The sequence below is a fragment of the Terrapene carolina genome, unplaced genomic scaffold (genome assembly GCF_002925995.2).
Source record: "Terrapene carolina triunguis isolate 2854851 unplaced genomic scaffold, T_m_triunguis-2.0 Scaffold68, whole genome shotgun sequence".
Classification (NCBI taxonomy): domain Eukaryota; kingdom Metazoa; phylum Chordata; order Testudines; family Emydidae; genus Terrapene; species Terrapene triunguis.
In genome coordinates this window covers 23,929,565-23,943,364 of record NW_020664419.1, presented here as the reverse complement: position 1 = coordinate 23,943,364, position 13,800 = coordinate 23,929,565, and the positions used below count along the sequence as shown (strand labels likewise).

At 45.3% G+C, this 13,800-nt stretch overlaps 1 protein-coding gene across 1 annotated transcript in view; it reads right to left on the bottom strand.

The window, feature by feature from the left end:
- SLC2A13 (solute carrier family 2 member 13) overlaps window positions 1-7,868 on the bottom strand; it is a 331,334-nt gene extending 323,466 nt beyond the window's left edge. Inside the window, exon 1 of the mRNA XM_024216061.2 lies at window positions 7,184-7,868. Within this exon, the coding sequence (XP_024071829.1) occupies window positions 7,184-7,733 (550 nt within the window). The 5' untranslated portion in view covers window positions 7,734-7,868. The remainder of the gene's footprint in view (window positions 1-7,183) is intronic.
- Window positions 7,869-13,800: the final 5,932 nt, after the last annotated feature.

The following is a 13,800-nucleotide window of genomic DNA, read 5'->3' as shown; positions in this document are numbered from 1 at the left end:
ACAGTGAAGTACAAATGGGGTCGGTATTAAATATTGACAATACTTTGGTCAAGCATTAATGTCAAGATTATACTTGGTGCTGACCCTCGCTGTCAAGGGGACTCAGTCTCTCCCTCAGGAGACCCTCCACCAATTATATCCCAACCTCTGATGCCCAACCCTTTTTAATCCTAACCCTTGCCTCCTCCAGTAGATTGATTAGCCTTATTGAGGTTACAAGACAGGATGGTGATCCAGAAGAAGGATGCTAGCATGAATATGAACACACACACACACACACACACACACACACACACAGCTAAATTATTTAATCTATCTGAAGTACAGAGGCTGAAAAGATCTATTACAAACATTTCCTACATTTGGTAAGCATTTTGAGTGCTGGTGTCACAGGAAGGGTATGCTTCAAACTGGCAGAAAAGGCAGAAGCAGAGGGAAGGGGAGCACAGAAGGCAGACCAGCCGATTGAGTGCAGGCACACAGCCTGCTGATGCACTGTTCAGGAAGTGAGAGATGACAGAGGTTCTGTCATCACTACTAAATGTGGCATGTTGCTCTTGACATACCTACTTTCCCTAACTTTTCAAATGGTGATAAAGACCCTCTTTTTGTGAGCTTCAGGAGGGTTGACACAGCCAGAAGCAGCTTCAGCAGTGTAGTGCTATGGCGTAGGTTAAACCTTGTTATTAGGCGTGGGGCATAACTACCACCTTACTTTTTTAAGTGTAAGGAAGCCATTGTAAACAGGTATTTGAGACAGTTAAGTTGACTTCATCTCAAAACACAGAAGCATGTTTCCAGCCAAAACAAAGACACATCCAAGACCATTCAGGGTAGGTCTACACAGTAAGTAGATAGTCCGTGACAACTGACTTGGGCTCATGGGGCTCAGGCTGTGGGACAGTTCAACTGGGATGTAGACATTTGGGCTTGGACTGCAGCCTGACCTCTGGGACCTTCCACTTCGCAGGGTCCCTGGGCTGAAGACAAGGCTCTATCCCCAGAACATCTACTCTGCAATTAAACTGCCCCTTAGCATGAGTCAGCCTGCATGGGCCAGCCGTGGGTTTTTAACTGCAGAGCAGACATAGCTCAAATTCCTGAGTGTACTTGGGCAGGGGCTCAGCTGGTGTTGTTTGGGTAAGGGTATGAGAGTGATACAGGACAGAGTCAGAGAGAAGCAGAAAGCCTGCTAAGCAGACAGTGGCCCTGAGACAACTAAGAGGAACAAAAACAAAAAACTTAGATGCGGAGTGCTGGTTCGAAAGGCAGGCTTCTAACACTGAGCAAAGAAATTGTCCCCTACTGTATTCTAGGATACGGGACTTCATGTATATTCTTTGTTATATTCTGCATCAAAATTAAAAATTCTGTGCACAATATTTTAAAATTCTGCATATTTTATTTGTCAAAATGACAATATAATGAAACTCCTGCTGTCAGCACAAGGCGGCTGGGACTGACAGCAGGTGGGAGTGCTGGGGGGGAAGTCACAAATTTCTTGGGGAAAAATAAAATTCTACGGGGAACATTGATTCCATGCAAATTCTACATCACATAGTGGTGCAGAATACCAGAAGGAGTACTTTGTAAATAAATAAGATTACATGAAAGAAGATAACTAGCTGACTTATCAATTTCTCCTAACTGGAACAAACCCCAACACCGTAAATTTGGCTAACTGCTCACGTCAAGAGAAGTAACAATAGTTTCTCCCTTCCCTTATCCTGGGAAGCTACTCACTACAGTAAACCAACTATGTACAAAAGAAAACAAAGAAATTATAACAAGTCAAGTCAGGACCTTCCAGACATCTCATTTTCCCCCCACTTAACTTCTCAGTTTCCCCTCTTCTTCTACTCACTCTTACTCCAACAACCCCTTCATCTCTGCGACCTCAACCCCCCCAAACCATCTAAAACTATGTTATAATATGAATATATAATTAGGAATCCATGGAATTAACAAGACATGGACAATTCATGAACCCGTTCACTTTGTATGCAATCTCCCTTTCCTCACCACCCTTCAGTTTTTTTTCACATTGTAATCTAAAGAATAAGGACTATGTATACTTTAGGAGCTAACGCAAGAGAAAGACTATTCAGCTAATCCTTGGACAGTAAGTTTCTTTTTCCCAGAAATGTCTCCTAATGCAAGTCACTGGCGAGAAGGGAAAGCTTCACTGTGGACACTTAGTTTTTTTAAACCAGAAAGAATAAGTGTGGCGACAGAAGCAAACAAACTGAAAGATACTCCCTATTTCAATGCTCCTCGTTTATAGATTTTCATTTTCAATATTTGTGAAGATCAAGTTTTCTAAGAACTTGAATACTAACCTGAAAAAAAAATGGCTATTTTAATACACCTCTACCCCGATATAACACTGTCCTCGGGAGCCAAAAAATCTTACCGTGTTATAGGTGAAACTGCGTTATATCGAACTTGCTTTGATCCGCCGGAGTGCGCAGCCCCGCCCCCCCGGAGCACTGCTTTAACCGTGTTATATCAGGTCGCGTTATATCGGGGTAGAGGTGTACATGGAGGCCTCACTGTTGCACTAGGACTGAATGAGCTGAGTTAGTGAACTTCACTACATGTTTCAGACCACACCACAGCTATTGCACATGTACATTAACTCATTTCACTAAATATGCTCTACTAGGTAGCTGAGGGCAGGGTACAATCCATAGTTTGCAATGGTACACGGGTGGAAGCAGAAAGAAGAAAGTTCAATTTGCATACGAAGTCCTGATTATCTTTTTTTCATACAGAAGCAGATTATTTTGGATCCCAAATGTTGTCATTCACCTGTAACAGTGCAATCCTAATTCAAATGCAAGACCATTCATTCCTAGCCTGCTGTTTCATTTTTGAAAAGGACTGGGGATATAGACAATGCTAAAGAGAGACTTGCATCTTAGATAACCACCAGAATATAAAAATTGCATACAGATGAAATTAGGCTAGGTTTAAACGTCGCAAGATTAGCAGGATATATAGTGGTTTTCTGCCTTGTTATTGCTTTCCATACAGGAATGAATTGTATCACACACCCAGTTCTGTTACACTTATGTTTTCCAACAACAACATTACCAAAAAATAAATCTTTTTAATGAGCACACTTCTTATGCAAAAATATATGGCAAAAAGAGGAATAAATGTTGTTGTTCATCTGCTGTCCTTTTCTTTTCCTATGTAATACCAGGATTCCAGTTTGGTTGAACTGACAGAAATACTGACTAAAATGTCTACATTTTGCTTATCTCCAAATTTCTGTTGCTTTCATAAGATTATCCAAGCTCCCTCTGGTGGCTAATTTAAAACTCCAAAATTAACAAAACAAAAAAAAACTATGTAGAGCTTGCTGGATAAGAGCATCATTACTTTTATACAGAAGGTTGTGGGTTGTTCAAATCCTGTTGGGATCATTACATATTCTATTAATAACTTTTTTGCTCAGATTGTTATGAATGAATGACTAACTTCTCATTTTCTAAAAAAATAAGCAATATCAAAATATCATCACATGTATAAAAAACCGCCACATTTGAAAGAGGTCAACAATTTTATTCAGTTTCTGCAGTGCCTTCCATCCAAGAATCTCAGCACATTTACTTTACAAAGGCCCTGCAAGACTAGCATTATCTCTGCTGTACAGATGGGAAAAGGGAAGCACAGAGAGGTAAAGTCACTTACTCAAGGTGACACAGGACGTCTGTGACTATCACAAATAAAACCCTGACCTCCTGATTTCCAGTCTGTACTTCAACCCACAAAGCCATATTGCATTCAAAAATATGGAGCCAAAATCTACTACTACTCTGGTTTGACACCAGCATGACTAACACCTTTGCAAGAGAGCGCAGAATCAGGCCTGTATATATCTATAAACACAAAAACAAATCAAATCAAAAGGACCAGTCTATCCTAGTCCCATTGAAGTAAATCTTCTTCCGTATGGCATTTGAAAAGCAAGGGACTGACATTATAATTGCAATTTGAGATTCGAAAGCCATTCTAATGCTTCTGGGGTAGCTAAATGGATCCCCCTGGTGTCACCACTGTAAGCATGAATGGGACAGCTATTCATGATGTATCACATGGTTTGTACCTCACCAGTCACAATTTCTTGATTCTTTGATCTTTCCATTTGTGGAAGAGATATCCACACCTTCGTGCATTTTCTGAACATCGTTGAGTGCAGTCCACTGAGTATGGGAAAGGCAGAATCTCGGGACCTCTTCGTTGGATCTTGAATCAGGTCTTTGTTTGGGATGTCACAAGCGGCCCATGATTTGAACCAGCAAGTGCTCGTGTCCTTTCCATTGCCCTGTAGTGTTGACACATGTATCCAGAAAGGCTTCTTGGATTTGAGCCCGGAGAGTGGCAGTGGATTAAGGTGTTGCTGTATTGGCAGGTCCAGTGCAATCAGGATCTTGCTGTACGCCAAGACCATAGCAGCATCTCGTCTGATATTGACTGGTGTAATGCCCGCCAAAACTAGAAGCCATGGTACAAACACGGATTTGAGACAGTCCTTGACAATCCTGAGTGCAGCATTAATGTCAGTGTCAACAAGAGCGTCTCATTGACACTGAAATTAATTGAAGTAAGTTAAGTCAAAAGAAGTTTGCCAATGGACTACATTGAGGTCCTAAGCTGGAACAAAAATAAAGTTAAACTTTTCAGATGCAAAAGATAAATAGCACAAATTAAATCTAATCTTCAATTGTTCATAAACCCCAATTACTGTCAGAACATTATAAAAGAAACAAGTATTTATGGTAATTATGCAATTTTCTTTACTGTACTTGATATAACATATAGGGCAAACAACATACATTGTATGTAGCCATATGACACCGTAGGCAATATAGAAATAAGCCCACATACAAAGTATGAGGGCCTAGAGTAAAAAAAAAAATCATTCCCAACCTTAATATTTTTGGGTATTAACGGTGCATCAAAAGCTTTCCATCCAGGGCATACAGTATACATTCTGATTGTTTTGTACATTATCACTATAGTAAGTTTAACTGGAACACATTGACTATGACTTAGTTTAACTTTTTTTCTTTAAAAAAACTGAATTGCATCACAGCAAGTATGTTGGTAACAAGTTACAGAATTCTCAAAAAAAACGGGCTCATTCAATGGCTGAGAAAACACTCAGCCTCACCTGAGTTCTTCTACACAACAATGGCTGAGAGTGCAACACACAGAAGGAAGAATGATCTCCCAAAAACCAAAGGAGCCACATTGGATGGGATCTTTGGAGCCCTTCAATCTTCCTTAGATGAAGGTTGGTGTCGATAAAAGCTTTAAGTATGGGGAGAAGGTGGGGCAACTGAAGAGTGACGTGTGTGGAGTGCAGTGTTGTAACTGTGTGTGTCCCAGAATATTAGAGAAACAAAGTGTTATTTAGGACTCATTTGACATGTAGCAGACACTCCCCCCATCAAGATTAAAATGGAGTAAGTATTGCTCACATTTTAAGCTCATCCAGTACACCCTGGAAAAGAAGCCATCAGGTAGAATTAACTGTATTTACAGTCCATACAGATGTGTATCAAGAACTACACACCAAAACAAACAAAATAGCAATTCGTATTGCTCAAAGCAGCACTAATGGAATCTAAATCCTGATTCTTTGGCTTCTAAAACAAATGGAAGTTGGAGAAGGGAATAGCAGAGAACAACTTCTCCCCCATTCCATTGCATGGGGCAGAAGGGACAGCACTCCTCCCTTCTTAGGTGGGCTGAAATGACGGAATACAATCCCATACCAACTAGAGGCTAATAAACTTGCTTTCCATCTCCACACAGTCGTATTCCTAATCAATATTTTGAGTAAGTTAGAGAACTACACTTAATGGTAAGTAAATACCAAGAATAGGGATCTGTGCAGATAATGTATCTCATTCTGTACAAATTTTGGAATTATTAAAAACCTATTCATAAAATATCCAGGTGCCACTCCACCCCCACATCACAGCTCATTTCCTCCCACAGCTATCTGCTTTAATGCTTTTTATGGCATGGCACATGACTCCAGAAGTAAGAATCTGTGGAGGCAATTTCATGAGAAGCAACATTCCACACTCAGCTTTGAAAATGGTTCTCTAACGAACGAGAGCACCCATGCAGACAGTCATCTACTGTAGACGGAGGAGAATCAGAAAACTGGCCAAATACACAGACCAGGATACTGAGCCTGAATGAAGTGGTGGGACAGATATTTATCCTCACACTCATCAAATACTTAGCATTGATATAGCACTTTTCAGGTTCAAAGCCTTATGCAGACATTAATCCTAATAACCAACTCTAGGAGGTAGTATTATTCCCATTTTACAGATGGGAAAAAGGAGAGAGATAGGCAACGCAACCTGCCCAACGCCATAGGAGTCCACTGCAGAGCTCCAGTTAGCATTCCATCACAAGCCTCACCACTTTCTGCTAAGCACAAAGCCAATTATCTGACCTTCCCTTCTCTAATACACACATAGCAACAGGTATACTTACATTAAAAAAAAAAAAAAAAAAAAAAACTAACAAAACCAGTCAGTCCACTGCCAACCCTTCTCTCTCTGGGGAAGAGAATGAGAGAACTAACCACACAGGTCAGATATGTAGCTACATTGCTTAATATGCTACTGGAAGGCACTCAGATACTACAGTGATGAGCCCAGGACAAAACCCGTCATTCCTCCACAGCACACGGGGAAAGAAAGACTCTCACTGTCAGGCTACACAAGAAGCAGGTCATCCCTAGGTGAGGGGTTGCCCACTTTTGAGGGCCAGTGCCGGTAGCCAGATGGCCCCAAGCAGAACAGTGCTGGCCCCTCCCATGTAACCTCAACTCCTGTCACTCTAGCCGGAAGTGGCATTTCCCTGGAGGGAGACCTGTGCGGTGGGGGCAGATCCAAAGCACCCTCATTCCCCGCGCTTCCCCGGCTCCTCTGTGAACTCGCCAGCGACTGTCAGCGCTCAGGTCAGACTTGCCGAGTTATTGAAACAAAGTCACGCGTCACTGAAAGAAAGGGACAAGCCGCGGCGCAGGAGGGGGTGGGGGAACCGGGGCAGAGAAGTAGAGGGAAGGGAAGGAGCCAGCCAAGGAGGGAAGGGGAAGCGGCGGGGATCGAGGGGGAGAGGAGCGGGCTGGCAGCGCAGGACTCACCGATGCCCAGCCCCACCACGATGCGCCCCCCTAGCAGGGTCTCCTTGTCCTGGGCAGCGGCCAGCAGGGCGGCGCCCGCGATGAAGAAGCAGCTGGACAGGAGGATGCAGGGTCTGCGGCCCCACAGCCCGTTGAGCACCCCGCCGGCCAGCGCCGAGAGCGCGGCGGCGCCCACCGTGCTGGAGACCAGCAGCTCCTGCCAGAGGGCGCCCAGGTTGAGCTCCCTCTTGAGGAGCAGCAGGGCCCCGGACACCACGCCGGTGTCATAGCCGAAGAGGAAGCCCCCCAGGGCGGAGAACACCGACACCACGTAGACGAAGCCCGGGGTCTCGTCCTGCTGGAACTGCCGCCGGGCCGCCCGCTCCAGCTCCCCGCCGGACGCCTGGCTGTTGATGCTGGAGCAGGACTCGGCGGCGATCAGGCTGCGCTCCCCGGCCGCCGCCGCGCTGGAGCCGGCCGAGCCGTCCGGCTGCCTCCGGCGCTTCTCGCCCATCAGGTTGCTCAGGCTCCGCAGCGTGTACTCCACATTCTCACTGGCCTTGCGGGACATGGGGCAACCGCCGCCGCTCAGCGCTCCCCGCCCGGCCAGGGGACGGGCTCGGGGCCGCTGCTGCTGCCCTGCCGGGGCCGCGATCAGCCGGGGCGCATAGGTCCTGCCCGCGCCCGCTCTTGAGGGAAAGTTACCAGCCGCGGCCGCCGCTACCGGAGCTCAGGCGGAGTTTGAGCCGGAGGAAGGCTCGGGCGGGCGGGGAGGGGACTCGAGCCCAGCTGGCCGGGCGGGGCGGAGCCGGCACGGGGGGCGGGGCTGCTTGGCTCTTACTGAGCATGCGCGGCAGCTCGGCGCATGCGCGGCAGCCACAGCGAAGTCCCTCGGCCCTGACCTGATGCCCGAACCTGAGCGAGAAGGGAAAGGGGCGGGAAATGTAAACAGGGGGCGGGGAGCGGCCGGGGCCCACGCTAATGATAAAGGTCCCTCACGTGAGCCGGGCCTGGGGAGCCGCCTAGTCACGTGCCTGGGGTCGCCCCGGAGCAGGCTGTGGGCCGGCAGCGTGGGGCGCAGGCAGCCGCTGATTACTGGCTACAAGGGACGGGGGTGCGGGCAGCGCTGCTCTCTCCGAGGGGAAGGGGGAGAACGAAGCCCACGGCAGTGCGTGCATCTAAGAGCCTGTGCTTAGGCTGACCCTGCGCCTCGCATGCCTAGCACGTCCCCTGACACCCTGCAGTCAGCGCTGGGACGGCGCCTGGTGCACGGACCGCTTCTGGGCCATAGCCAGGCTGGCGAGGGGAGTGGGAGGTAATAAGACACCTGCAGCTACAAGAGACGGCAGGAATCACCGAGAAAACCTGATAAGTCAATCCTAGTTTATGAGGCTGATAGTGGGCGGCAGTGGAAAAACCCCGGACAGGGTCACTGCCGCCTTAGTCTATTTCAGATTCTCAGCTGCAAGCAAAAAATATGTGTATAGTGCAATGCAAACAACAGATGCTACTCACAGTAGACATATATACAAGGACTGGGAGGGCTAGGTATTGAATATCTGCCTGCCTCTTTCTCCTTACCAGTATCCCTTCTTCCTCTACACAGTATCCTGCTGAGGCTAGATCTTCCAGCAGGGACTAAGGCTCAGCACTGCAACACCTAACTTTAGGCACCCTGCTGCCCTGGGAATCCTCAGCCCAGAGTTCAGCACTCGGGCTCCCTATACAAAAAATGAGGAGAGTTAGGCACCTAAGAATGGGACTGACAGAAGCCAGATACTGAGTGGATAGCGGCCTAAGCTAGTCACTAGGAAATTGCATTGAGAGCCCTACCCTTTTCAAAGGCAGTTAGGCACCTATCTCTGCTTGGGATTCAGGCAGGGCCAGCCCACAACATTTTGGCACCTGAGGCGGGGAGCTCAAATGACACCCCCATGTCCCCTTGCTAGGGCCAAAACTTTGAAAGGTCTCAATTCTGCCTTCTTCCTGTTCTACTCCTCTCATGGTACTACTCTGCTACCTATCCCAATAAAGGAGAACTAACAACTTTAAATGCCTTGTTCAAAAATTCTAAGTAACACTTAACTTTCAGATGCTTGAACAGCAAATGTAACTTTTCTTGTCTGCATAGTAAACACTGTCATTTTTATCTGTTTGAATAATCAAAGTGGTGCTTTCTGTGCCTTCTTGGTTGCAAATATTTGTACTGCTTCCTGAAGGTCCACAGTCTGAGCCAGCTCATGCTCTACTGGGATGGTTGCAAGGCTGACCAGCTTCTCCTGTCTCATTGTGGAGCGTAGATGTGTTTTTATTAATTTCAGCTTGGAGAAGCTGCGTTCTCCACTGTGTTACAGGAAGTGTTAGAAGTATGCGCAGAGCAACAAAAGCATTTAGAAAGAGGGTGGTCATCTTATTTGTGCACATATATTCCAGAACGGCCTTTGGAGTTGATCCTGCTGAAATGTATCTTGAAAGGGCTTTCAGTTCATCACCTAAATCACTTGCATCAATATCATGCATGTCATCATGTGTCAACACTGTCGCTAGTGCCCTGCATTGCTGGTGTAGGTCTTCTTCAGGTAGAGTGAGGAGTTTTGGAATATCGTACAACATCCCAAATATACTGCTGTGTTCCTTGAGCTGCATGAAATGTTCTTCAACTTACTGTATTGCACAATCTAGCACCTGCTTAAAGAATTCAACTTTGAATTGTTGTTTGGGGTCTCTTATGGGATTATCCTGTGCCTTGTAATCAAAATGTCTTCTTCTTCGGTGACTCTTGTATTCTTGAATGGGTGGGAAAATAGCTTCAGTGTGAAGTTCCTCTGCCAACTTCTGCGCACTCTTCAGAACGTTTTGAAATCCCTCATCTGACCGGTATGACTTTGCTTTGTCCAGTTGTTCCATTGCTCCAGATATATCAATATCAACACACCTTGGAGTCTCTTGCGTACAACATTTATTTCAAACAGTATGTCATGCCACAACACTAAGCCACACAGAAATTTGAAGTTATGTATGTTTCTGGTGATTCCATTTCCCTCTGCCACTATTCTCCCACAAACACTTCCAAGTGTTCAATTAATGAGAACTGCCTGGGACAAAAAAAGCTCGAGGGTTTAACTCTTGGATTTGTGTCTGCACTCCTCTGTTCTTTCCTCTCATGTTGGCACCATTATCGTAGCCCTGACCTCTCATGTCAGCTATCGCAATTCCCATGTCTTCCATCTTTTTAAGAAGCACATTTGTCATGTCAGCTCCTATAGTATCATCAATGTCAATAAATTCTAGAAAATGCTCTCTGACAGTCACCATTGCAGGGACATTTTCACTAGGTTCTGTTATTGTTACAAAAGCACCATTAAAGTCATTTGTTCCATATGGTTGATGTCAGGTGTGCAGTCCAGAATAACAGAGTAATATCTTGCTGACTTCAGATCTGCCACAATCTTCTATTTGACTTTTGTTGCCAGTAACTCTATGATCTCATTTTGAATTGTTTTTCCAAGGTAGTGGTGTGTGTACATTTCTTGGGTAGAGACTCTTCTTAGATGCTCCTGGAGTACAGCATCAAACTCAGCCATCAGCTCCACAATTTTAAGGGAGTTTTCCATTGTTTGGCACATACAGCTGATCTGAAGTGCCACGCAGTGCTAGGTTTTGGGTAGCAAAAAGCTTTCTGTTATTCCCTCTCACCTTTTCTCCTGCCTGCCTGTTATGTCTCTTGTCCCCTCCTTCCTCCAGCACAGCATTCCACCATCTCTGTGCATCTAGAGCAGAGAGAATACATATGCACCAGCAGCAGACACAATTTTCTACACTTTGGGTCCTAGTGGCGCCACCCCACAGTCTGGCACCTGAGGCGACTGCCTCAGTTCGTCTCATGGTAAGGCCAGCCCTGGATTCAGGGCATCATTTGCTTTGGGGCAGAAAGGGTAATTTCCCCCCTCCACTCCTGATTTTTCATAGCTCCTTGCCACCACTGCTGTGGTGTCTCCTCCGCTTTCAGGGGCTGCTGTGGGACAAGTGGGGGGCAGGGCTCCTAATCACGATGTGGGCATCCCCACCCCCTCTTCCCACCAGTAGGACAGGAAGCCGCAGCTGTAGTCTGGGTTGAGCAAACCGGCCCCCAATCTCTGCCCTAGGCTGGCTGTAGGTGAGAAATCTCCCACCACCCCCTTAACTTTTTGGGATAGGACTGACCCATCACCTCCTCAACCTGTCCAGGATGAGACTGGCCCATTAACCCGCCATGAGCAGCCATGGACTCAGCAAGGAGGCAGAAGCAGGGATGCTGATGCAACTTCCTGGGATTCATGTGGAGGTGGTGGTGAGTGTCCCTCTTATGCCTAATAGCCCAGTGATTACCACACTCACCCAGGACATGCAAGAGTTAGGTTTAAATCTGCCCTCTACCTAAATCAGAACAGGCAAGTGAAGCTAGGTTTGCTCCCAGCTGAGTGCCCTAGTCACTGAGAGGGAAAGTATTCTAGGGTGGGTCTCTCCTGTTGAACCAGTTCCACTTTGAATAAAATATTTATATATTCATTGGAGCAGGGTCTTCCTCATGAGTTTACTAACCACGAGGCTAACTCACTCACTCTCTTTTTCTAACCTCCTCATTGTATTCTGTGCAAGGCCTGATCTGATAGGTGGGCTCTAAGGTTTTCTCTGAGAATGCCTGCCAGGTAGGGCCCCCCAGGCAAGATAGGCAGAGGAACACCTAAAGCAGGGATAATCTATTATTTTTTTGTCGAGATATAGTCAAGGTCCTGACTCTAGAAAAAATAACAACAATAATGATAAGTAAATAAAAAGATTTCACAATCCATTCAAACATGTCTGGTGGTCCAGATTTGGCCTATTGACTACCCCAGACCTGAAGGATCCCCCTAGGGCTTAGACATAGCAACTTGGTGGCATCAGGATTTAGGCTTCAGTGTGTGTGTGTCCACCAGCAAAAACTTAAGCACGCAGGAGCCTTTACTAGCAGAAATATAGCCACCTACAGGATTAGGTGGCAGCTGAGCAAGGGTTTTAAGAATCTACATTTTGGAGTTAGGCACCTAAAGTCACAGTTAGGTACCTAAATGCATTTGTCAGTCTAGCCCACTGTCTTTTAGGGATTGGTCCTGCAAACACTCTGAAAATTATTTTTGTCACAGGAGCAGTGCTGCTGAAGACGGAACTATTTGCATGTGTAGAGTTACTTGTTTGCAGATCAGGTGTTTTGTATAGAAGCTCTTCCAGGGCAGGAACTGTCTTCATGTGATGTTTTGTCTTATCTGGCCAAGTGCAGACAGTGTGTAATGTATTAAAACAATTTCTGGTTTGCACCCACAGACATTGCAGGTGAGTCTTTTTCATAGCGTCATAGATTCCAAGGCCAGAAGGAACCATTGTGATCACCTAGTCTGACCGCCTGTATAGCACAGGCCATAGAACTTCCCCAAAATAATTCTTAGAGCATATCTTCTAGAAAAACATCCAATCTCGATTTTAAAATTGTGGGCGATGGAGAATCCATCATGCCACTTGGTAAATTGTTTCAAAGTGTAATTGCTGTCACCATTAAAAATTTACACTTTATTTCCAGTCTGAATTTGTCTTGCTTCAGCTTCCAGCCACTGGATCATGTTACTTTTCTGTGCTAGATTGAAGAGCCCATTATTAAATATTTGATCCCCACATAGATACTTGTACACTGTAATCAAGTCACCCCTTAACCTGGTTTTTGGTAAACTAAATAGATTTAACTCCTTGAGTCTGTCACTATAAGGCAGGTTTTCTAATCCTCTAATCATTTTCATGGCTCTTCTCTGAACCCGCTTCAATTTATCAACATCCTTCTTGAATTGTGGATACCAGAACTGGACACAGTATTCCACCTGTGGTTGTACCAGTGCCAAATACAAAGATAAAATAACCTCTCTACTCCTACTTGAGATTCCCCTGTTTATGCCTCCCAGGATCACATTAGCACTTTTGGCCAGAGCATCACACTGAGAGCTCATATTTAGCTGATTATCCACTGTGATACCATAAATATTTTTCAGAGTCACTGCTTCCCAAGATAGAGGCCCTCGTTGTGTAAGTGTGGCCTAGTTCCTAGTTCTTTGTTCCTAGATCTATATGTTTACATTTAGCTGTATTAAAAACACATTTTTTGCTTTCAACAAGTTTACTAAGGAGTCCAGATCGCTCTGAATCACTGTGACCTGTCCTCTCCATTATTTACCATGCTCCCAATTTTTGTGCCATCTGCAAACTTTATCAGTGATTATTTTGATCTCTGCCAAGTCATCGATGAAAATGTTAAATAACATAGGGTGAAGAACTAATCCTTGTAGGACCTCACTGAAAACATGGCTGTCTGATGAGGAGTCCCCAATTACAGTTACATTTTGAGACCTATCAATTGGCCAACTTTTAGACCATTTTATGAGTGCCATATTTCTATTTTATTTTATCTTGTTCTAGTTTTTTTAATAAAAATGTCATGCAGTACCAAGTCAAACACCTTACAGAAATCTAAGTATATTAAGTCAACACTTTTACCATTATCAACCAAACTTGTAATCTCATAAAAAATATCCTCTTTTCATTAAAACCTTTCTGTTGATCTTATGATTTAGTAG